This window comes from Lepidochelys kempii, chromosome 1, assembly GCF_965140285.1.
Source record: "Lepidochelys kempii isolate rLepKem1 chromosome 1, rLepKem1.hap1, whole genome shotgun sequence".
Classification (NCBI taxonomy): Eukaryota; Metazoa; Chordata; order Testudines; family Cheloniidae; genus Lepidochelys; species Lepidochelys kempii.
The window spans coordinates 270,443,025-270,468,176 of NC_136380.1; the positions used below are offsets into that span (position 1 = coordinate 270,443,025).

General features: G+C 41.2%; 2 protein-coding genes across 8 annotated transcripts in view; one reads left to right on the top strand and one right to left on the bottom strand.

The window, feature by feature from the left end:
* Positions 1 to 16,230, top strand: part of CEP83 (centrosomal protein 83) — a 34,757-nt gene extending 18,527 nt beyond the window's left edge. For 4 of the 7 annotated variants that reach the window (XM_073327531.1, XM_073327530.1, XM_073327535.1 and 1 more), the window contains 9 exons: positions 1,570 to 1,684; positions 4,061 to 4,205; positions 4,480 to 4,629; positions 5,326 to 5,401; positions 7,225 to 7,382; positions 8,183 to 8,312; positions 11,607 to 11,710; positions 13,697 to 13,874; positions 15,295 to 16,230. In XM_073327531.1, coding sequence (XP_073183632.1) covers positions 1,570 to 1,684; positions 4,061 to 4,205; positions 4,480 to 4,629; positions 5,326 to 5,401; positions 7,225 to 7,382; positions 8,183 to 8,312; positions 11,607 to 11,710; positions 13,697 to 13,874; positions 15,295 to 15,480 — 1,242 coding nt within the window. In that variant the 3' untranslated portion in view covers positions 15,481 to 16,230. Of the gene's footprint in view, positions 1 to 1,569; positions 1,685 to 4,060; positions 4,206 to 4,479; positions 4,630 to 5,325; positions 5,402 to 7,224; positions 7,383 to 8,182; positions 9,654 to 11,606; positions 11,711 to 13,696; positions 13,875 to 15,294 lie in introns of those variants that run through there. The other 3 variants (XM_073327532.1, XM_073327536.1, XR_013635190.1) reach the window with 3 other exon arrangements.
* Positions 16,231 to 21,800: 5,570 nt separating this feature from the next.
* The window catches only part of PLXNC1 (plexin C1), a 94,012-nt gene continuing 90,660 nt past the window's right edge, over positions 21,801 to 25,152 (bottom strand). The window contains exon 31 of the mRNA XM_073327529.1: positions 21,801 to 24,372. Within this exon, the coding sequence (XP_073183630.1) occupies positions 24,268 to 24,372 (105 nt within the window). The 3' untranslated portion in view covers positions 21,801 to 24,267. The remainder of the gene's footprint in view (positions 24,373 to 25,152) is intronic.

Below are 25,152 nucleotides of genomic sequence, written 5' to 3' on the forward strand. Positions count from 1 at the left end.
GTGTCTTGTTTGCTCCCCATCAAAAGCTGTACAAGGGGTATGGAGCCTTGAGGTTGTGTGAATTGCTGTTCTCTATAAAACCGCAGGAGTGCTGAGGAATTTGACTAGATAGTAGTGTTATTGGAGGGTAGAAACTTCCACCTAAGCAGGTCTACTCCAAGAATGTGTGCAGTAGGTCCCTCCAGCACTGCGCTCCCCTCCCACTGTGTATCCAGACAAGCTTATTTCAGAACCCAGGTCCTTTAAGTGCACAAGTGATTTATGTATCTTCCTCAGGTTTGTGCCTCAGAAAGCTCCTTATATTAACTTCATATTTAAGCATCCAAATCCACAATGTAGTTACTTAATAAGCTACTGTGTCATTCTTAACCTTTTACAACTTGTAAGTGCCAGCAGGTTGTAAGTACATTTGTCACTGCAAATGGATTTTCATTGTAAGTGCTTTCCTCTAGATATTTAATTCTCACTGACCATGTAATTACTGTGCAGTAAGAGCCTAAACTATAGAAAGTTTCATGTAGGCAGTAATTGCCTTTAGTGATTTGATGTCCTATTTAAAACCACTGTTTTTATGGGGCAGTTTTTATGCATTACAGTTTCAGAAAAGATGCATCTGGTTTCAAATTATTTTAAAACTATGAACAATTGGATTTTTAAAAAAATTGTGTAGCAATCTATGATTCTAGATGCTGTAAATTGCTGTCAGAGAGAACTGAATAAGGACGTCTTCAGTGGAATTTTTATTTTTCCTGTCTTTTTGTGTCACTTCATGTTGTTAGAATCTCTGTAGCTTCATTTTGGCTAGAAATTGAGGAGGTTTAAGCCAGGAGGGAAAAACATGAAAGCTAGAGTGCTGGCAGATTGACATAAAATGGAGAAAGCATCAAGGTCCATAATACTGGATCAAAGTCTTAATGAGGCACTTCAAGTGAGCAGCCTTCTAAGCATAAGCTGCACAATTTTGGGACATCTGCTTGTAGGAGGTGTATGCTTGAAAGTCTCAAGATACCACATTTTGTTTAGAGATACAATCTGTCTCATTGGGTGTGCAAAATCACAGTAAATAAAGAGCACAAGCCTTTTCTAAAAAGTAAGCTCTCCAATCTGGTGCTTATAGCTGGCTGGTTCAACATGACTTACTACAACTCTAGTATATGACACTTTGGTAAATTGTTGAGTGTCTGCTCTGAGTACATCTTTCCTATGGAGACGTATAGTGCAGAAGTATATTATACATGGATATTAAGCATGTACAGTAACTCGTATTAAGTTACTTGTACAGTAATTTATCCAAGAATTTCCAGTGTCTTCAATTTGAAGGATTTATGGAAAGAAAGTGGCAATGGAGTATAATTTGTGGAGTCACAGTGTATTAATAGCCTTATTGTTGCTATGTGGATATGGGATATATAGCATCCTTAACCTGGACGCTTGGTAACTCTGAAGTGGCTGTATGAAAAACATTGTTTAAAGTAATTTCTTGTAAGGATGATGCCACCTGAAAAGCTTGGATCAAAATAATTGCTAGGGTATAATATTAGTGATTCGGTTTTATTTTCTAATTAACAGGTAGATGAACTTAAGCATTCACACAAATTAGAAGTAACTAATGTCAGACTGGAGGCAGCAAGAGCCAAGAGTGAGGTAGAAAGAGAGAGAAACAAGATTCAAAGTGAAATGGATGGTAATGTGCAATTAGTTTCTAATGGTTTCTGTTGTAACCTGCAGCTCCTACCACACTACAATAAAAATTAACTGCAGAAGAAACACATTATCTATTCTAGTGAAGATAGTCAATCTGAAAATGAATTTGCTGTCTAAAAACATTGCCGTATCCCCTAATCCACCAGGTGTAGAAGCTGTGTATGAATGACTCCCAGTTTATATAAATTAATGAACCCAGGAAACATTTTAGCATAATCTGTGCTAATTCACATATTTAGATAACTTGCCTTGTTAATTTTATTGACTATTGCCAAATTGTATAGTCAGTTTCTTTTTCTCTCTGTTATAATTAGTGCTTGAACTAAGGTTTTAATGTCTACAGAAGATTACCAACGGGACCTCCTGTATTCCATGAGTCTACAGCAATGGAATTTGCCACAGAGTTAGGCCAAGGATCTAGGCTTTCATTTGAAGAAAAACGATTGTTTCTAGCCTTCATGGTTTTGAAGAAAATCTTCCAAAAACGGTTGGAATGTAATCAGTGCATTTGTTGTCTGCCTGAATAGATTGACAGTCTGAAATAACAGCTTATAGGGGTGTGTAGCAGGGCGAGACTCACCAGTGCGGCGCCCCCTGCTGGCTGTCCAGGGAATTAGGTCTTCACCAGCACTGGAGCACCCCCGCACACCGGTGTCTCACCTGCCACTGGCCCCAGGTCTCTCTCAGACCCCGGTGCCTTTTTCCCTGGGGTTCTGCCCCAGCAGGACCCCCACTCTGGACCCCTAACCCTCTAGACCCACTGTGCCTTAGTGGCTACTGCCAGTCATCAGCTAGCCCCCATTCACTGGAGCAGACTGCAGTGTAATGGCCACTCATCATTGGCAAGGGGGTAGGACCTGCTGCCTTTGTCTATCCTCAGGCTGCCCTTCTGCAGCCCCAGTGCCTCTGTAGGCCTTCATCAAGGCCTACGGGTTTATCAGGCTGGAGCTCCCCAGCTCCCTTTGCCCTTCCCCAGCGCTGCTCTGTGCTGCTCAGACACCCTATTCCCAGGCAGCTAGCCCTTCCCACTCCAGGGCTAGAGTGGGACTCCTCAGCTTCTGGCCTATAGCCCTCTTATAAGGACCAGCTGGGCCCTAACTGAGCTGGCCACAGCTGTGGCTGCTTCCCCACAGCTTCCCCCAGCTGTTCTCACTCCATTTCCCAGTCGCAGCCCTCTGCAGGGCTGCTTTTAACCCCTTCTGCGGGAGTGTGACCACCCACCTCCCGGATTTCCAATATGACTATAGGGTGTGAATGCCAAAGTTTCCTGGGGGCAATTTAAATATCAACACAGTTAGCTGTTTCACAGCTGATCATTTTAGCGGAACATTCACTTTATCCAAAAATCCCAAAATATATCCCTCATTTTCCTGGATGAAAAAAAGAAGCTGTCAAAACCTCTAGCTTTCCCCCAAAAGTTCTAGAAATATAGTTGTTTGCTGTCAATACAAAAATGTGTAGTCCACTGAAAATGTCAGAACAAAAGAAAATTAATTTAATATTAAAATAAATAATGTACATACTTCATTATTTATTTTGATATTTCATTCCACAAACCCCTTCACTTTTAAACTTACCTGAAACTGTTGCAAAATTTTCAGTTTCTTCCTGGATTGCCTATAAATGCCCTAACAAATCAAGGGTCAGGTCCATCTTGCCATTGAGTACATGGGCCCTGAATATCACACAAGAGTTTCACTCTTCTTCTTACAGCCATAGTATTTAATTATTCAGAATCACACGGGGCAGTAACTTTTCCACTACTGTTGATGTTTCCACAAATCTGTTTTCCACTATTACTGGTCTCTGGTACATTAGAGTTTTAGGTTTTCAATATAGTCCGTATTCTTCCCAATTCCACTCCATCTTGTTTTAGTGAATTAAAACAGGGGATATGCTCTAACTAGATCATTAAAGTTCCATTAGTGATTTATTATTAGTTTCCCATCAACTTCAGCTTGTACTCTAGAAGCATATAATGCATTTGTTCATTTAACCCTTCCATATTCACAATGGAATGTTTTATCCAGGGGCATCTGTTTAGCTAATATGGCTGTTTGCTAAATCTAAATTGCAGACTCAGTTCTTAATCGAAGTCTGTGCTGCTTATTTTAGTATTTTTAGAAAAATGTTTAATCATGATTACATAAGAATTGGTCTCTAAATAATGTGTTTTCTATTTTAAAGTATTTTTAATTAACAGTAGTAAAAGTCTTGCACATTTTATCTCTTTAAAGTGGTTGAATATTATGTATGAGTGAACAGTGGATTCACAGTTCCATTTTATCAATGTTTGTAAAATGTTTTAAATACTTTAAATATTTCATCATGCTGATGTGTATATTGTATAAAACAGGATTGCATTCAGACAATGAAATTCTCAAGGCAGCAGTTGAACGCCACAAAGTGCTTTTAGTAGAAAAGGATCGTGAGCTCATTCGTAAAGTACAAGCTGCCAGAGAAGAAGGCTTTCAAAAACTTGCAGCATTACAGGAAGAAAAGTATGTTCACTTGTTTACTGCTCTGTTTTAAAAACGGTTAGGGGGCAGCATAGGGTGACCAGATGTCACGATTTTATAGGGACAGTCCTGATATTTGGAACTTTGTCATATATGGGCGTCCATTACTCCCCACTCCATCCCGATTTTTTGCACTTGCTGTCTGGTCACCCTAGGACAGCATGCTTTACTTGTTTAATGTTATATTCAACTGAACGTTTTTGCTGTCACTTTGTCCTTGTAATAGTTCTTGTGTAAATATTGAGCATTGTTTCAGGTTAGAACTTGAGAACAGATTAGGTGAGTTAGAGAAAATTAAAGTGGAACAAGATGCTTGGAGGCAATCTGAAAAGGATGAGTATGAAGAGAAATTGCGTGTTATGCACCTGGCAGAAGAGTCTAACAGAAGGGAGCTTCAGAATGTTAGGTAATGTATGTGTGGTTTTTTTTAAAAAAAACAACCTGGTTTAAAAATATACAAAGTATTTTAAAATAAAAAAATAGTAGCTTCATATAAAAAGGCAAATAAAGAATGTATAGTTTAAAAAACAAAACTCAGAGGAGTCATGGGTTACAGAATTTTAAGCAGAATATCTTTTCCCCCTCCCAATAAATGCTGTTTAAAGTCATTTTTAATTAGTTAAATGTTAAAAACTGATCTCTTGGTGGCTGCTGGTTCAGGCCCACAGCAGCAGAAACCACTCTTTCCCCAGAATTGAGGTTTTAGGAACATGTGGCAAATCAAGAGGCCTAATTTGATTGCTCCTACTCCGTAAGCCTCCAGTTCTGTACAAGTTTTAACTTAGCAGTTGTCAAAGTTCTCAGTGGAGTTCTACAACTGTTTATCACATCCACATATCCACATTTATAAACCCCAGTGTCAAATCAAGGATATATAAAATCAGGCAAATCATTGGAATCCATGACATTAGTGCAGTCTAATCATATAGTAGAAACATGACTTCTTATTTTATAATTGACGCAAGTGTATTGTTCAGAGTCATCAGCCTTTCAAAGGGTTAAACAGACTGATCTGTTTAACTACTAACAAGCTGAATAGTTATGTTTTAGAATAGTTACGTTTTAATTAGACAAAAATAATGATACCTATGTTAAATTTTAGGTTAAAACTTCAACAGCAAATTATTCAGTCTGAGGAGTTAGAAAAAGAGAAAAGTGAAAATGCTGATCTTAAACAGGTAAGAGTTTTTGTATCATACTGTGATATTTTACTGTGAATGGTCTTCATCCCTTTATTCATTTAAATCAAAGAAGTCTTATGTTCATAGTGAAACTTTTTTTTCAATGCTCTTTAAAACTCAAATGGCAAAATTGTATAGAGGGCCGGTATTTTCTGGGCCCTTATAAATGGATTTATCAGAGTCTTTTGCTTTAGGTACTTTTTACTCTTTATGTATTCTAAGGATTTCAGAACTCAGAATGTTGCTGGTCCTTTGGCCTAATAAATGCTGTTAACTGGAGAGCCAGGTTCTATACACTTATAAACTGTTTCTCGGTAATACTTTGTATTTACATTGCACCTTTCACCCAAGGTTCTTCAAGTGCTTTACAGACATTTTATACATGAATAAACTCAGGTGAAGTGGCTTGCCAAAATTGCACCGTGAATTGGTAACAGAGTTGAAAATACAATCTTAAGTCTCCTAACTCCTGATAGGCCATGTTGTCTCCTGTGTAACTAATGAACCTAACAGATCCTTAAAGAAAGGGAGACTGCAGTACATATCTCATGCTTCCCTAGAATGCAGTTATGGAGCTATGTCTTTGAAAAAGCTGGCTACTTATTTAGCCAGAGTGAATTTACCAATCACAGTTTCAGCTGATTGGGAAAATAGGTAGATGTCTACAGTGAAAAAGAGCAGTTAAGAGTGAAGACATTAGTAATTGTCTTAAAAAAGCCCACATCTCATACCAAAGACCGTTTGGGTGGAATTATCAAAAATGTTCAAGTGTTGGCCAAACTGTTACTGGTGAAATCTGGTAAAATTCTTATTTACTTCAATGGGAGCAGAGTCAGACCAACACTTAACACTCCTGAAAATCCCACCCATTAACTTCATGAGTGAGTGAGTGCTGTGCCCTGTTGGCAAATGCTCTCTTCCAGATAAGCATGGAGGGGAAATAAAGCTCAAGTTCGGTTACCCAGGGATCTTCTAAAAGACAATACGTAATATTTTTCACTGTTGCCACTATGAAACAGAGTTAAATTTAGAATTCTGGCACTTACCTGAGCTCCAATTAGCTACCAAATGTAAGTGTTGTCTAATACTCCAAAACTCCTGCAACTTACTCTGCTCTTCTAAAATTTCATAACAGCTTTGTAGTTATGGTGAAGAGGTGCACATATTATGTACTCTTGTCTTCAGGCACATGTAACTTTCCCCCAGAAAAAAAATCTGAAATTTCTGATACTTGTTTACAGTCAGGAGATGAATCTGCTTTTTGTTCGTTTTTTAGAATTTGAGGAAAATCCATTTAGTGATTTTTTGAGTTAAATGTGTGTTCACATTAAAGAAAACTGTTCATATGTTCTTTTGCACTTGCAGCTGGCATGCAGGGAGGCTATGCAGGGGAGTGCAGAGATCATACTCCCCTTCACAGTCATGTAAGGTTGGGCCCTTTGTTTTTTGGATAATTGACTGACTGACTTCTGTTAAATTTGTCTGTGATGCTTCAATATTTTATGAGTGTCAATGTCTCACTGCTGGGCACTGTAATTTCTGCAAGAGTGCTAGTAAGGGGTACTAAAGAGTAATGACTTTTGCTTTATGCTATCTCTCCCTCCTTGTAACCTCAGAAGAAACCTCTTGCCTTATCCACAGAAAATGTATTGTAAAAGTTCCAGAGAGCGGACAAAAAAGACATCCATATTACGAAGACATAATGGGACAAATGGCCAGATATCATGGCAACTACCTCCTTCTCCCTCCCATTATCCCAAACTACTTGTCACTTGTTCATATTTTTCCCCTAAATAAAAACTTATATATTTCTTTGGTAGCAAATTCATGATTTGGAACTCCAAGTGGCCTCACTTTCTCAGTGTGAAAATGACTTGCTCGATTATAATCAAAAGCTGAAGGAAATGGTGGAGAGATTAAAACAAGAATGTCGAAATGCAAGAAGTCAAGCAGAAAAAGCTCAGCTAGAAGCAGAGAAGTATGATTTGCTTTTTTTGTCTGTTTAATTCATTTTTTTCCTCCATGCTTGCATGTAATTCTTTAATAGTATTTCTCACCATTGCCATGACTCACCGATAATATAATGAAGCCCCTCTTTGTCCAGATCTTGACTGTATCTTGAGAAAAATAAGAATTCTTAGTGTGCTTTTAATTTCAACTTCCTGGTGTAAAAATGTATTTCTGTCTTGTGATAACTTTAACAATATGGATATGCGTCCATTTTCTTTTCACTTACCAGTTACAATTAACCCTTCTTGAAATAAGAAATATGTATGGGATTAAATTCTGGTCCCATTGATGTCGATGGCAAAACTCCCACTGACTTCAGTGGGACCAGGATTTCCCCTATGGCTTCTGTTGTAGCAATATTTGCAGTGGATAAAGGCAAAAATGTCTTGTTTCAATATTTGAAAGGGGTTTGGCACTGCTCTGGTCACTCTCCACTACACTCTAATGTGGTTCCCACAGGTAAAGGCACATAATTTATGGACTATCAAAAGGCTAATCCAAAGAAAAAGCCTGTACAGCCATCTATTTTATTGGAATCAGTTTACAAAATTAGCCATTTTATTTGAATTAAGTCAATAATGAAATTATAAATTTAAAAGTCCAAATTTGCTGAACTTTTTAAAGTTAGATACTAGAAACATATGGTTCAAGAAGAAAAGAGTGGGTGAAATAAAGTGTATATGTCAGGGATTCTAGATGCTGATATTTATTAAAAAGAATCCAGCGTTTGGTTTACTACATCACCACTCTTTAATGTTGTTCTCCTAGGATGTTAGAAGACAGATGTGTAGAGTGGTTGGAAGAAAAGCATAAATTTATTCACCGCATCACAGAAAGAGAAGAGAAGTATGACCAGGTGAAAGAGAAATTACACCGGGCTGCTGTTGCTCAAAAAAAGGCATGTTGACTCTTATTTACTTCAGTGCTTATGAAGAGGGAGAAAGCACAGCTTTCAATTTGGGCGTGCAGAATTATTTTTTTATATTGACATTTTATGGCAGCATCTATGTACGTAAGAATGGCCCTACTAGGTCAGACCAAAGGTCCATCTAGCCCAGTATCCTGTCTTCCGACAGTGGCCAGTGCCAGGTGCCCCAGAGAGAATGAACAGAACAGGCAATCATCAAGTGATCGATCTCTTGTCACTCATTCCCAGCTTCTGGCAAACAGAGGCTAGGGACATCATTCCTGCCCATCCTGGCTAATAGCCATTGATGGACCTATCGTCCATGAATTTATCTAGTTCTTTTTTGAATCCCGTTATGGACTTGGCCTTCACAACATCCTCTGGCAAGGAGTTCTGCAGGTTGACTGTGTGTTGTGTGAAGAAATACTTCCTTTTATTTGTTTTAAACCTTCTGCCTATTAATTTCATTTGGTGACCCCAAGTTTTTGTGTTATGAGAAGTAGTAAACAACATTTCCTTATCTACTTTCTCTACACCAGTCATGATTTTATAGACCTCAATCATATCTCCCCTTAGCAGTCTCTTTTCCAAGCTGAAAAGTCCAGGTCTTATTAATCTCTCATATGGAAGCCATTCCATACCCCTAATCATTTTTGTTGCCCTTTTCTGAACCTTTTCCAATTCCAATATATCTTTTTTGAGATGGGGCGACCACATCTGCACATAGTATTCAAGATGTGGACATGCCATGGATTTATATAGAGGCAACATGATAATAGGACAGAAAATATCTATCCCTTTCTTAATTAGTCCCAGCATTCTGTTCACTTTTTTGACTGCCACTGCACATTGAGTGGATATTTTCAGAGAACTATCCCCAATGACTCCAAGAGCTCTTTCTTAAGTGGTAACATCTAATTTAGACCCCATCATTTTATATGTATAGTTGGGATTATACTTTCCAATGTGCATTACTTTGCATTTATCAACATAGAATTTCATCTGCCATTTTATTGCCCAGTCACCCAGGTTTGAGAGATTCTTTTGTATCTCTTCGCAGTCTGCCTGGGTCTTAACTATCTTTAGTAATTTTGTATCATCTGCAAATTTTATCACCTCACTGTTTACCCCTTTTTCCAGATCATTTATGAATATGTTGAATAGGATTGGTCCGAGAACAAACCCCTGGGGGACACCACTATTTACCTCTCTCCATTCTGAACACTGACCATTTATACCTACCCTTTGTTTCGTATCTTTTAACCAGTTACCAATCCATGAGAACGCCTTCCCTCTTATTCCGTGGCAACTTACTTTGCATAAGAGCCTTTGGTGAGGGACCTTATCAAAGGTTTTCTGAAAATCTAAGTACACTATATCCATTGGATCCCCTTGGTCCACATGCTTGTTGACCCCCTCCAAGAATTCTAGTAGATTGGTGGGGCATGATTTCCCTTTACTAAAACCATGTTGAGTCTTCCTCAACAAATTACGTACATCTATATGTCTGATAACATTGTTCTTTATTATAGTTTCAACCAGTTTGCCAGGTACTGAAGTCAGGCTTACAGGCCTGTAATTGCCTTCAGAACTCTTGGGTGAATGCCATCTGGTCCTGGTGACTTACTGCTGTTTAATTTATCAATTTGTTCCAAAACCTCCTCTGTGGTTTTTTCCTGCCACAGGGATATTAAATTTAATTATATTATGGTTACTATTACCAAGCGGTCCAGCTATATTCACCTCTTGGACCAAATCCTGTGCTCCACTTAGGACTAAATCAAGAATCACCTCTCCTCTGGTGGGTTCCAGGATCAGCTGCTCCAAGAAGCAGTCATTTAAGGTGTTAAGAAACTTTATCTCTGCATCCTGTCCTGAGGTGACATGTACCCAGTCAATATGGGGATAATTGAAATCCCCCATTATTATTATTATTGAGTTTTTTATTTTAATAGCCTCTCTAATCTCCCTGAGCATTTCACAGTCCTATCACGCTCCTGGTCAGGTGTTCAGCAGTATATCCCTGTCGCTATATTCTTATTATTAGAGCATGGAATTTCTATCCATAGAGATTCTATGGTACAGTTTGATTCATTTACGATTTTTACTTCATTTGATTCTACGCCTTCTTTCATATATAATGCCACTCCCCCACCAGCACGACCTGTTCTGTCCTTCCGATATATTTTGTACCCTGGTATTACTATATCCCATTGATTATCCTCATTCCACCAAGTTTCTGTGATGCCTATTATATCAATATCCTTATTTAATACGAGGCACTCAAGTTCACCCATTTTATTATTTTGTAATTAATACGCATAAATTCATGTATTTGAGATTACAGTAGTTGTAATATGCTTTATAGGAGCCAACCATGTTGTTCAATTAAATACTTTTTTGTTATTGGTGAGCTTGGAGATGGACCAAGAATTAACCAATAGGATGCTGTGTTAGATACCAATAGGATGACATTTCCCTTTTTAGTAACATCTATATGGTACATTGTTCCTACCCAAGCAACTATCTGTTACACACCCACGGGTTGGTAATACTGTTAATGGAAATATTTAATTTTATATTTTTGTTTCCCCCTAAAATTGCATGTTATGGAACAGCTAGCACAAAAGGAGAAACTGGTTATTAATTTTTCCAAGTCCATACGTTTTAGACCTTAATAAAGCCCAGGATTAGTTAGTAATTTTATGCACCATAAATACATATACAGGGTGCCTGCCTCTACTTTATAAAACAGAAAATGGATGTTAGTAGTTTAACATTGATGTCACCATCAGCAAGTGATGTCAGGGAGGAAATAAAATTTGCAGTTTCTAAGGTATTGTTTATATTTATAAACAGTCAGTACATGATGAGCTTATCTAATTTGCCTGTCAATTTGTCATTGTCTAACAAGACTTAGTAGTTGTTTCAATTTCCCAACAGGTGGTTTAGAATTGTCTATAACCTGCCCATACAACTGGATACTTTGTGTGTTGCTGCTTTACCTTCCTTTTCGGCATGTTTCCTTTAGACACGGGGCATGTGGGGATTCCAAGCCTCTTTTTTGGTACATTACTTTTCTAAATCAAAGAGAGGATGGAAAGCAAATATATGCTTATGTTTTCTTTCCACCATTTTCAACAAAATTACATCTCTTCATAAGGAAATGCTAAAAATTATGGAATCTTGTGACTGAAATGCAAGTGCAAAGTAGATGTAACTTGATCAAAATGATCAAAACAGGTGACACAACTTCTAAGTGTTCAAAATGTGTGTGTTTGACAGAGAAAGGCTCTCAATGACAATAAACAAAAGAGGCTGCAGGAGAAAATAGAACTCTTGGAAGCAAAGAGAGAAGAACTAGAAACAGAAAACCAGGTGTTAAATAGGTAATAAAATATTAGATTTTCTTTGAATTGGTCCTTAGAATTATAAACCAGTTGTTTTGAGGTATTTCGTTTCTAGATTGATTGATGTAATAATTCTGTAAATGAATAACTATCTCCTAAATTATTTGATTTACCATTACAAAATATTTGAGATGTGTGCAATTTACAGCATAGTCACTGGGGCCCAGTCCAACTGCATCCTTGTGGGCAGACCTCTGCTCCTGCATGGAGACCCACTGAAGCCAGTGTGCTGTTGCAGAATCAGGGCTGTTAGAGCTATTTTATACTATGAGGCCACCATGCTCTTCAGAATTAACATACAAAATCCTCTTGTTAAACACCCCCAATTCAAATAAGTTATTTCCTTGTTGTGGCTTTAACAGTTTAAAACTTGACTGTAGTAGATTGTTAGAATATCAATGAAAAGTTGAATTAATACTGCAGGACAATTAATTACATTTTCCAGTATTCCAAATATATTTAAAGTACAGTGGTTTAAATGTGAGATATTTTCCTTTTGAATGGAATTACTGCACATGAAAGTGAAGAAGCTTAAGGTCAGCCTAAAATGGCAAGTGGAGTGTTCAAAAGGCTAGAAATAAGTTTTCTAAGGTGACTTTAAGGGCAAACTAAATTGCAACTGTGGTGACCAACAGGAAATATGGTTGTCTCAATTTGGTTTGTAGACATCCAAGTTATGTTTTTTAAAGTGTAATGAATTAAAATAAAGGTTTGTTGTAGATCCTTCCTGCAAGGACACACTGCTGATCTGGCTTTCACTTAAACAAACCCGTGGTGTATCACCTGCCTGACATGTCCATCCAACCAAGGTTGGAAATGAAACACTGATCTCCAACCTCCCTTTCCTTCAGTGCTGAATTTGTAAAAAAGGGTGCCGGGGCTCAAGCGATAAGGAGGGTGTCCCCTGCACAGCATGATCTCGTGCACCACTGACAGAAGAGGTGCTGGGACTGCACCTCAGCATGAAAAGAAGTGCTGCGGTTGAGCCCCAGCGCAAATTGAGCTCTGCTTTCCTTGTAAATTTCACTGAGCTGCAGCTACGCCCTGTACCACGCTTCACAGAGAGGAGATACACCATTAGCTATGTACATTCTTGAGCTGTAGATTATAGGGAGCAACTGCCTGAGTGGAACAAAAGGATGATTCTATCAAGCCAGTGGGCCACGAAGGCAAATTATCTGTTTCTTGTCCTGCTCAGTGACATTTATAAATAAACCGACGGGAGAGGCTGACTTTCATTCTGTAGTTCAATGCACTGATCAGTTAATAGATAATTAGGGTGTACGCGTCATTTTTCTTTTGCTAGTCAGACAGTGAGCAGAAGGCAGCAGGCTTGCATCAGAAGGTTCCATCGCAATCATATTTTGGACATTTGGGGAAAGAGGAGAAAAAGATAGCATGACTGCACCAGGAGGAGGGTTGTTAGACTGGGAAGAACAGTGCTGAGGGAAGGTTAAAACAGATAGCAAGGGGACAGTGTGTGAGACTAGCAGTACCCCAGACATGCAGGTAAGCGGACGTAAAGAAAAGGAAAAATAACCCAGAAGGATATAAGAGAACCAGACTAAAATCTGCATGGAAAGATACAACAGTTCCTGGTTCTTCTAATGCCTTTAAAGCATATGGAGGGTCTGACTCATCTTTGATTTAAATATTTTAAAAAGCAGTCTTAACTATAGTGCTTCTTGCTACTGTGAACCTTACATTAAAATCTGAATTTATTTCCCTGCTGTTGAGTAAATTCTAGTCTGTGAAACTGTAGTTTATATCATTTGAGGTGTAAAAGGGATCTCCCAAACATTTAAACACAAAGTGCTTCTGCTTGTTCTATATGGGCTATATGCATCCATCCTGAAGCAGCACTTTACTGGGAGTGTGTCCAGCAACATGTTGGAGAGAGAGAGACATGTTTCTGTGATCCGGTACTCTAAGCATTTTGAGCAATACAAAAATCTTATTTCATAGACAGAACGTTCCCTATGAAGAATACACTCGCCTTCAGAAAAGACTAAAGGATTTACAGCGCAGACACAATGAATTCCGGAGTTTAATTCTGGTTCCTAACATACCATCACTCAATCCAGTCAGTGGGATGTTGTCTACCTTAGTTCCTGGGCCTGAAATATCTTTTCCCCATCTGCAGGTGATGTATTAAATATTACTCAGATCCACATTTATTATTTCATATACCTTAGCAAAGGATGGAGTTTGTTGCTAACCTGGGACATAAACAGTGGTTAAAACTTCTGCATTAATAGTTTAGGCGATTTAAGCTAGTCACCAGACATACTGTTTAAAAGCATAAAGGAAGGAGTAATGAATGCTGTCATACTGTGGCCTAATATATAGAGAAGTGATTATATAAAATACATCTCACTGTACCCACTTCAGATGTGAATCCCTTGCTTCATTTTTGTTATGCAATTGCCATGTGGTGGTGGTGGTTTGTGGGTAACAGTTAGAGCTCTCTGGGCAGTCTGTTGTGTTGTATTGAGAACTGTTTTACTTTTTGTGAAAGTGCTCCTAGCCCTGGAGGAGTTATAGTGGTTACAAAATCAACATTTGTAACAGGAAATGAAAACACCAGTAGCACAGTTAGAATTCTGTTGCACCCTGCTAGCAACTGCTTCCCTTCTGATTCCTCAGATTTATAAAACATCTGCACTTGCCGCACCCCAGGCTCCAGCCTGTTGTTTGTCCTTTCTCTTATGTTTACACCCCCAGTCTTGAGCAATTCACTGGCTTCGTTATTTGGAAGAGTGGCATAGAAATAAGAGCCTCATCTGTGCACGGGAGCAAACTTAGGGCATGTCTATACGCTGCAAAGGAAACCCTATGGTGCCTGGGTCAGTTGACTCGGGCTCAGGGCTAAAAGCACAATGTAGACATTTGGGCTCAGGCTGAAGCCTGGGTTTGAGCCCCTCTCCCGTGGCTGGGTTTCAGAGCCTGGGCTCCAGGCTGAGCCCGAATGTCCACACTGCTATTTTTACTCTGCAGTGTGAGTCCTCCAAGCCTGAGTCAGTTGACCCAGGCTCTGAGACTTGGTGCCATGAGTTATTCTTTGCAGTGTAGATGTACCCACAGAAGGGAGATTCCAGTGGCACGTCCCTGCTTCCAGGATCAAAGAGGAGTTTGGTGAAGGTGGATACTCCCCTTCAAAAAACAGCACAAAGTGTAATAGGGAGAAGAGGCAGCTCCCTCTACCTCCCTGCGACCATGTAGTTTGCTCTTCCCCTGAGAGGTTGCTGTAGTGTTGGCTCCTGCCTCCCCACCTGTGTCCATTTGTTAGGCTCTGAAGTGCACTGCCCCGGGAGCACCTGTCATTCCCGTGCACATTCCTCACTGCTGTTGATATCATGAACGTCAGGGGCAATGCTTGAAAGCAAATAGAATAAAGACCTTTTAAAAAATCTTGTTTTCACATAAGGTAACTTTAAAAGCACTTTTATTTAAAACAAGTAAGTAAAGGGGACAGAGAAAAGGGGACAATGTCTCTGCAAATGTTACAAAATGTAATGTGGCTTTTTGTTGTTGTTTTTTTTTGCCGTGTCCCTAACTCCTAGGAGGAACAGCATCAAAGGGAGCTCTCCCTACTTCGTAAGCGGCTAGAAGATCTAGAAACCACACAGAGAAAACAGCTGCAAGAGCTCGGGCCACGTGGAGAGCGAGTTAGGCTGGGAGCGCACAGTGACTCTGGTAGAAGCAGGATGGTTGAAGAGGACGATATACAAATCGAGGACTCCAAATAAAACCTGCAAGTTTCAATTACCAACTGACTTCACTACTTTTTTCTTGTGTAGGTTTTTATTGAGTGCTTTGCCAAAAACATATTTGTATGTGCCTCATATTAGAAGAAAGGAAGAAATATCTGCGTCATTTTGTATTTTTGATGGAATGCACTGAGTTTAGTCAAACATCATAATTCAAGGGAAAAGAATGACTACACTTGGTCTATCTAAGCATATACAATGATCGTGTTGCACAAAAAACAATTCTTTAAAAAGAATGGTCAAGCTTTGGGTTTCATTTTAAGCCATTTAGGAAAAAAAAACTTGTCTGGAAAAATCCCTTGGAGTATCTGTTTCTTCAGGGATGTTCCCTGCCCCTCCACCCACCCACCCTCCCTTTCTGTGAAATTGTGCTGTGTTGCTAGCACATTTTTTCTTTAAAAACAAAAAAACCCCAAAACACATGATACAGGATCTGCAAAGAGATGGAGGAGGAGGAAAACAGATCACATTTTGGACAAAACCGGCACCATAACAATGTACCTTTTGTACTTTTTTATATTGCAATGACTTAAAACAAAGTTATGGGAGGACATAGCTAAGTAACAATCAAGGTTTTTATCAAATGCTGCATTATAGATGAAGTATGAATATTTGCCTTTTATATCTTTTAGAGACGTCTCAATTTGTATTTAATATATTGTGTGCTTTGTTTACTTAAACCTGATCACATCTATTTATTCAAGGTTTAATATATATATTTTAATTCTCTGCCTTTTTGTATTTGTTTTTCATTTAACAGAGCATTGGTTTGAAATGAGGAAACTTATAGGGACTGAGTCTTTTTCTCTGACCCGAAGAGAATTGAAATCTTTCTGGTAGTGCAGCAATGGTTCTCTTTCCTATTTCATGTGCCCACAGCCACTGCCTGGAAGTGAAGCTACAGCATGAACAAGCACATAATCTATTTCTTTAATAGTTAATACTATTCGTTAAAACATATCCCTTTATGTAAAGTACTACGATGGTATGCAAAAGAGTGGCTCAATCACAGGAGTTGACACCTTCCAGTTAGCATCTGTCCAAACTCCTCTCTTCTCCCTGCCCCCTGCATTTCAGATTCTTCTAGGAGTGCACACATTTGAACACTACCTCTTTTGGGGAAAAAAAATCTAGAATTTCACATATTTTCTAAAGAAAATTAATAAGCAATGACTGATCTGCTTGGCATATGAATACAGCTTAACATAGTGGAAGTACTCCTTTTCTTATAGTGGAAGTTGTTTCTAAAATCTTTAGAAGTGATCTGGAAGAATTTAATCCTTGTTTGCATTTCAGCTAGGTTTCCCAAATTTAATGCACATTACCATGCATGTATATTAGTGCACAGTGATAAATATTCAGATACAAAATGTAATGGGCAGAAATAAAAACTTACACTTTAACCTCTCTCCCCAGCTACATGCTATTCAGTAAGAAAAGACTTCCTTGTGGCAGCAACCATTGCATTGTCAGAGGGAATTTACACAGTCTGGGTGCCTCTGTGGAGCCTGGCTCCTGTATGGGAGAAGAGAGGGCCATAGCAGGAGTAAGGACAAACAGTCTCTCCCCAGGTTTAGGGGGCCCTTCCCCACAGATCCTGGCAATCTAGGGGTTTGGAAAGCCATACCCATGTTCCTGCACTGGCCCTTTATGCCCTCCTCTTGACAAGACTCGATGGAAACCCTGCAAGGTAAACCTTCAGTTTCTTAGAACACTGTCATCCTCCATCCCCTTCTGTGATCTCGCACTTCTGACAACGTGCCGTGGCTAGCTGAATGCATGTCTTAAATTGCCGTGCTAACACTAGCATTTAAATGGCCTTTCTGGGCATTGACCTCAAGCCTTAGGACACTGAAAACATAGTGCTGCTGCTCAGAACTGCATTGCTGAACTCAGGATAAATCGACTTGTCCTGCAGTCTTCCCAGTGCAAGCGTGGTAGCAGCTGCTGGGAACACACACAGGGGATTCCCCCACCTCCCACTTCCTATACATCTGCAGAAAGTCAGTAGGTCAGAGTTTCACACCAGTAACTTTCCACCGCACTCTCAGCTGATGCTGCATGGCACATGCCTTTTTTGTGTTTCCAAGCCTCCTCTTTTTTGCTTCCAGGAAGGAAGGAAGACTTGTCATTTAGGTGGTTGACAGAGCTCACTTTCGAGTCACTCCAGATAAGAGGTCTAACAGAGTTCCTAGGTGACATCCACTTTGATTGACTGGCTAATTCCTAAGTGCTAAACTTAGATGAACGGGAGGAGAGGGGTTAGAGAGACTTTTGCAAAACTGGAATAAGCATGGTAGCCCTGTTGGAATGATTAATAGTATGTTTCACACCAGTCACTTAACCCAGGTATCACTAGAAGCCAAGGTTGCTCTGACATAGTTACTTACTGTAATAACAGGAGCCATGTTTCAATCGGAACACTAGTCATTTAAAAAAAAAAAAGACACTAAAGTTGGTCAACTAAATTTCAAATACATTTTATTATTCTGAAAAACCTATACACACATCAAGCTGCATCTCTGCAATTACTTGAAACATCTATTTTGAACAGCATAAATTCTGTACAAGAGGGACTACTTTACATGTTAGTAGGATTTAACATTATATTATACTAACTGCAAAATAATGCTTTATAAGCTAGTGTTAGAAAAACAAATCCTGTTTACAAATAGTTAATTTGCCTGTAAACAAAGTTCAAGACAGGGTGGTTGTTTCCCTTATAGCCAATACTGTTACAATTACCAGTTATCTGTAATAGGGCTTGCTTTAATCCACAGACTTTCCAAAACAGGTATGTGATTTGACTGTCAATATTCTCTGGGTGATGAAATGTCAGTGGAGTGCAAATACTAAATGTGCATTCCATAATGGTTTACAATCTCACCCAAGGTTCTCAAACAATCTACAAACATTTGATTATACATTTAATTACGCTATAGGAGACCCACTTCACAGGTTGGTAAGCCCCGGTATAAATGATTTTACCAAAGATTGGAGTGAAGCTACTGTCAAGACTTAAATAAAATGCAGTAATCCTGTTCTCTGTAAGTGCATTACACTTGCTTCTCCGTTTTACCTACTAGCTGGTAAGATTATAGCAAACAAGCAGAGGCCCAAAAACAAAACAGGACTGACTTTAATGTCTCCTTCCCTCTAAACACATGCTGGTTATGTGTCTAAAGAGGGCTATTTCCAAATGGCAGGGAGCCTCAAGCAGCACTGTTTCTAAGCCTGCTAACAGAGGCGCTCTTGGAAGGCAGGCTCCACTAGAGGTTATGCTTGTACAAGATGATTGCATTTCCTGAACTTTAACTGACCTTTTACTCTTTCCTGCTAGGCACGCCTCTGCACTGCTCCACTCCTATAAGATTCACTTTAAGCGTGTTGGCTACAGCAGGACCACTAACAGTCCTAAAACAATTAAACAGAGCAGCTAAGGTGAATGAGTGGTGGTTGTACCCACAGGCACTGACTTTTGCCAGTTGGTTTCCCCCCACACTGCACCCCCCAAGGGGCAGTGGTGGTGGGGGGTGCAGAGAGTGGCAGGGCAGCCCTGCCCAACAGCTGATTGGCACCCAGCTCCTGAATAACTGATGGGGGCATGCGGCCAGCCCCATGGGTGGGAAGCACTCCCTAGTTTTTCTCTGTGTGTCCTTGAGCACCCACAGAGTCAGTGCCTATAGGTGTACCGGTGGGGGGGTATGCCACCCTGAAACTATTTTTGACTACTGGGCCACATTGAGCTTCATAAAACCCAATTTGTGAGATAATGTTTAAAGTGGACCTAGCCAAAAGCAAATAAGCCTTTTCTAGTTACAAAATAGTTCAGGATAAAGTGTTACTGAAACTGGTGTCCCTGCTTCTGCAAAAGAAAGTACTGTAAGTCCAGTTATACAAAACTGGCATGGTAAAAGGTAGAGAAAACACTAAAATTAAACATGTGACAGTCTGTACCCCTATGGTCTCTCCCCCCCCCGCCCTTTTACAAGTAACGGTGCCATCTATCTGGGTTTTACCCAGGCTGGTTTCTGTGTCTGGGTGCCATTTAGGGTTGCCAGATGCCTGGTTTTCCACCAGCAAGTTTGGTCGAAAAGGGGACCTGGCAGAGTCTGGTCAGATGTATTCACTCAACACCAAAAGTCTGGTTACTATGGGGTGGGGGGTGGCGCAGAGGCATTAATCCTGCAGGCACCTTGTCAGACTGCAGCAGCTCCTGTCCCAACCCCAGAGCAGAGGGAGCCCAGCTGTGTGTTGTGGAGGCATGGGCGGGGGGTGAAGCTTCCCTTGGGGGTGGCTAGCTCCCCATCCCACCTCTTCTGCCCGCGGCCCACCCACACGCCACCCCCTCCCTGTGTGCTTCTCGCCTCTCCTCCACCGCTGGCTGTGTGTGCACCCCCCCGGCAGCCAAATCCCAAGCAAATGACATTTGAAAAAAAATCCTCCACGGGGGGGGGGCTAAAGAACTGGATGCGAGGAGGAGAGAGGAGGAACCAGCAGGTGTCAGCAGGGCCCCCTGGCGAGGGGGTTGGAGTGCTGGAGACTGGAGCAGGCAGCCGCAGCAGCGAGTGCTGGGCTTTCATATGCTCCATGCAGCTTCCGGGATGGCTGAGGCAGCAGTACCTGCGACGTAGCTTCCCGGGTTCTTCAGTAATCTCTCTGGGGAGGCCAAGGGATCTGGGCAACTCAACCGCAGATACCGCCTCCTTAGCTGCCCCGGAATCTGCATGGCAGAGAAATAAGAAAAAACTTCCCGTGAAAGGAACACACAGGCCCACTCCCGGCAGGGAGGGGAAGAGGTGGGGGCCACCAGGCTTCCTGCAGCAGCTGCTGCACTAGGGAGGGCTGAGCATCCCCTGGCCTATTATACCCACTGCCTGTGTGGGGGGAAGGGAGCGGGAGTGGAGAAGGGACGAGGCCTTGGGAGGAAGAGGAAGGGCAGGGCCCGCGGGGTGGAGGGGAGGGGAGTAGTTCCTAGCAATGAGAAAGGTGGCAATGCTATTTTCCAAACTATGTTCATAAGAACGGCCATACCAGGTCAGCCCAGAGGTCCAGCCAGCCCAGTAAACTGTCTTCTGACAGTGGCCGGTGCCAGGTGCCCCAGAGGGAATGAACAGAACAGGTTATCAAGTGATCTGGCACTCATTTCCAGCTTCTAGCACGCATACTGTGTAAGGTAGCATTTGAAAACTCCTAATTTGCTGCTTATTACTGCCCGGGTAAAATGTGTGGCAATACTGCACATCCAGAGATAAGATTCCACAGTACATTAACCAGGCCATGTTCCAAGATGTTCTGAAGGGTAGTCATAAAAAAGTTCCCCAGAGACAAAAGGCTGGCCAGCAGCTCAGCCAGGTGTCAATGAGATCAAACGGATCAGCACCTGATTAAGTGGCCATGCTTCAGCAGAAGACATGGTGTGGGCAGAAAATCTAAATTCTGACACAGAAGCATCTTAAGGTTTCTGGCCCCACAAACTCTGTCTTGTGAACATCAGTGGGAGATTATTCTTGCGCAAGAGAAAGGGCTTGAAGGGGAGAGGGTAGACAGCCCAAATCATCTCTTCCTTACTCGCTACCCACAGCATCATCAATGCCTGAACAACAAAGGAAGCAGCATTGGACTGGGAGGGAGATCCTGACTGAAAGAGGTTCAGCCAGGAACTGCTGGAACATGGGGTGAGAGAGACCTTTGCTTTATATTCATTTAGCTTTAATTGTGTTTTACCTTTTATTTCCTTGTAACCAAGTCTGATAGATGTGGCTCATTATGTGTAGTCCACTAAAAATCTTCAAATTTGTTTTATTTAAACCTGAGAGAATAAGATTTGTGCAGATCATTTTCTATTAATAAATGACATACTTTATATGAGCTTATATAGTGCAGGAGGGTGCTGGGCAGTACAAGATGCACATTTCTGTGGGAAAGATTGGGACTGGGAGTTTGGAGGTGGTGCCCTGCAGTGTAATTCAGGGGTGGCTGGCTAGAGCACCTATCCTGTATAGCTGGGAGTGATTTACAGGAGCGAGGCAGTGAGTGCGCAGATCAGGAGAGGTAGTTCTCACAGCAAAGAAGTGTAAAAGGCACCCCAGATTGATGGGACATAGCTGTCCATTAGTCCAGATTGTACCCTGGGTATGTCACACAATATTTTTACAGTGGATACAGACCATGAAATATAAACATCATATAAAAGGTTAAATTACTGATGCTTACTAAATCAAAGTGTGACTTAAGGGCTCCCCTTTTGGGTAAAAGAGAGGGACGTGTGCATATGCCAGACAAAGTCTGGGAGAGGAGAGAGGGAAGGACGCAGAGCTGCAGCCAACCTCCCCCTTTCCCCAAGTTAACAGCTGGGCCCTTCTGCCCTCTGGGGGTGGTTAGCATGCCTTAGATTTGACCAGGCACAGTCGTGGCACTGTGCCTGACCAACCCCTAGCATTTCCTGCAGAGATAACAGCTCGTATTAACGCCTGCTGTGGGCCTTCTCCCTCTCAGTGAGGCAGAGGCACTAGTAGCACAACTCCTAACTAAGCTGTTCTGTCTGGGGTGCAATGCAGAGGCGCTAACTAAGCTGTACTGTCTGGGGTGCAATGCAGAGGCGCTAACTAAGCTGTACTGTCTGGGGTGCAATGCAGAGGCGCTAACTAAGCTGTTCTGTCTGGGGTGCAATGCAGAGGCGCTAACTAAGCTGTACTGTCTGGGGTGCAATGCAGAGGCGCTAACTAAGCTGTACTGTCTGGGGTGCAATGCAGAGGGGCTAACTAAGCTGTACTGTCTGGGGTGCAATGCAGAGGCGCTAACTAAGCTATACTGTCTGGGGTGCAATGCAGAGGGGCTAACTAAGCTATACTGTCTGGGGTGCAATGCAGAGGCGCTAACTAAGCTGTACTGTCTGGGGTGCAATGCAGAGGCGCTAACTAAGCTGTACTGTCTGGGGTGCAATGCAGAGGCGCTAACTAAGCTGTACTGTCTGGGGTGCAATGCAGAGGGGCTAACTAAGCTGTACTGTCTGGGGTGCAATGCAGAGGCGCTAACTAAGCTGTACTGTCTGGGGTGCAATGCAGAGGCGCTAACTAAGCTGTACTGTCTGGGGTGCAATGCAGAGGCGCTAACTAAGCTGTACTGTCTGGGGTGCAATGCAGAGGCGCTTGCTGTTCATGTGCATGACTGTTCCGAGCCCCAGTAGTTCGAAGCAGCTCGAGGACCATGCTTCCTCATTCAGGAAGATGCTGCACCATTCTTTCCCCCTTATCTACACCTCCTCCTGCAAGCGGTTAATGACTCAAACTCAGTGCAGGGCTTCCTAAGTAACTGTTTCCCTTTTGTGTTTTGCTGTGCAAGGAGATCTATCCTTTACCCTCACACCAAACAGAGTAGAAGGCTTTATGCTTAGAGAGCCCAGCTGTACAGCAGCTGCAACTGGGTCAGAGAATGTAGCTACAAAACCGTTCCAACGTACAGCATAGACAGGACCTTACTCGTGTGCCATAGGCTAAAGCCCTGCATGCTCCAAAAGGGCATTGTATTTGGGATTCCTGACTCAGTTATTACTATAATATACATGAGTCCTGAGCTAAATCTGGAGGCCTGTAGGAGTTTAAGGCAGTCGGGCAAGGATCTCTCTAGTAAAGCCCAGGTGTACTGTATGTATCAAAAAGTAGCACCATATACACAGCAGTAAAAACATCAGAAACTATGACTGACTTTTGCTTTTTTTGCCATTTCTTAGCATAACCCTAAACTTCCAACAGAACACTTCATTTGTGCTCTCAGGCGAACTACTAGCTTTATACATTGGAGAAACTAGTAGCCACAGTGAAAACTATCATATGGAGTCCCCTCATCCATTCTAATCTAAACTGCAACTAAGTAAACCTTTTATCACCCAAAAAGCCCCATTTGATTTAGTGAAATAATTGGAATGTTCTGATGCAGTGTATTTATATACCATCATCAAAACATAAATGTGCTCAGGAGTGTCTCGATATTCTCAAATCTTATTGAAAAATTATGTAAACTATGGACAATGTCCTTGGAACAGTTGATTGCACCAGCAACCTAATGCTCTGCACACGTTTGGGTTCTTTCCCAATACCAATGTCTAAAACAAGACTCAGTATACCTTGAGTTAAAAAAAATGACTCATCACATGTAGCCCTGGAGCTTCTCTGCAACCTTTTTGCTAATACTGAATTACCTGCTCATAAGTGCGACTCTTCTATTGTTTTCAAACAAAGCCAGCACATTCTTGTGTTTAAGCGGGAACAAGGGAGGGGGGTTGTACTTTAAGGCCACACTCTTCATCCACAGCCCATTGAGATGTCAGGGTGTGTGACCAATTAGCACTATTCTCTGTTAATAAGGTGGCAGTGACCTACAAAAAACATCCTTATGTGAAAGTTTCTCTAACTTACAGTGAGTACATTCATTTCTGCATGTTCGTTTAATTTTAAAATACGTGGGGCAGACTTTCAAATCAGAGGTCTCTGGGCACACAAATGCATGTATAATACTAAGCAGGCTCAATGCATGAGTACCAAGCTCACATGCACTTTTACTTGCCCATATTTGAAAGTCTAGTCCTGTATGCGTGCCTGTTGTTTATGCCCTACACTTAAAATAATACTTTAAATGGTCATAATGGAGAGCAATATCCAAATGTTAAAAAAAAAAATACACATAACCAGCCAAAACACTCGTTTGATACCAGCACCTCTAGTTTAAAAATTCACCAGATCATAGTCTTGGGCCCATGTGCGCTATTCACATCCACTTGCATTTTTTCTTTTCATCAAATAAGGCTTTTATATGCAGGAGATCTTTCTGGGCATCTTCTAGTCCCCATTCTCTGTCTAATTTACTTAGAATCTGTTGACAATTAGAAAAAAGATTTACTTTTTTTGCTACTTGTTTTAAACACACACTTTCTTCTCATCTGAAGATATCAGTGGTAAGATCTGTCTGAACTTGTGCCTATAACATGTTCTTCAAACATTAACACACTATTTCTGGCTTGCTTCACAAGTCATTACAATCACAGGATCTAGAACACTTCTGCTGAAAATAGCACCCCCAGTTTAAACCTTCCACCTTGCGTCCCCCCAACAAAAACCCCGCTTGGCTTATTTACTAAATGTAAGGTCAGCGCACTACCCTGGGGCAGAGAGACGGATTTAGAATTGCTCTTGTATATCACCCCCCCGCACTCCCATGTAAGCCGGCGGTATAAATTATACACTTTGGCCTTGGGCCAGAGGATGTGAAGCAGAGCAGCGCTGCACTTTGAACACCCTTTGCGGGCATTTAAATCCAGAGGGTTGGCAAAGGAAGGGCCAATAAGCTTGTAGTTGCTATTGGTCAAAAGCTACATGGGGGAGCAGGGGGCCCAGAATGGATGGGGTAGGTTTAGATACCACATACTAACAAAACATCATTACTAGGTTAGAGGGGATTGTAATGAAAGGCTCTGGAGGCAACAGTTTAAGTACTCTAAGAAAGACAGATGAGAGACACTTTAAAAACCACTACCAGAGTCGTTTAGCAAAGAGCTTACATGGCAAAGGACATGCTTTGATGCAGAATCCAGGTACGTTGAGTTGGAAACTGACCAGCAGACTAATAAATTTTGGGAAACCTGCTGGTGCTGTG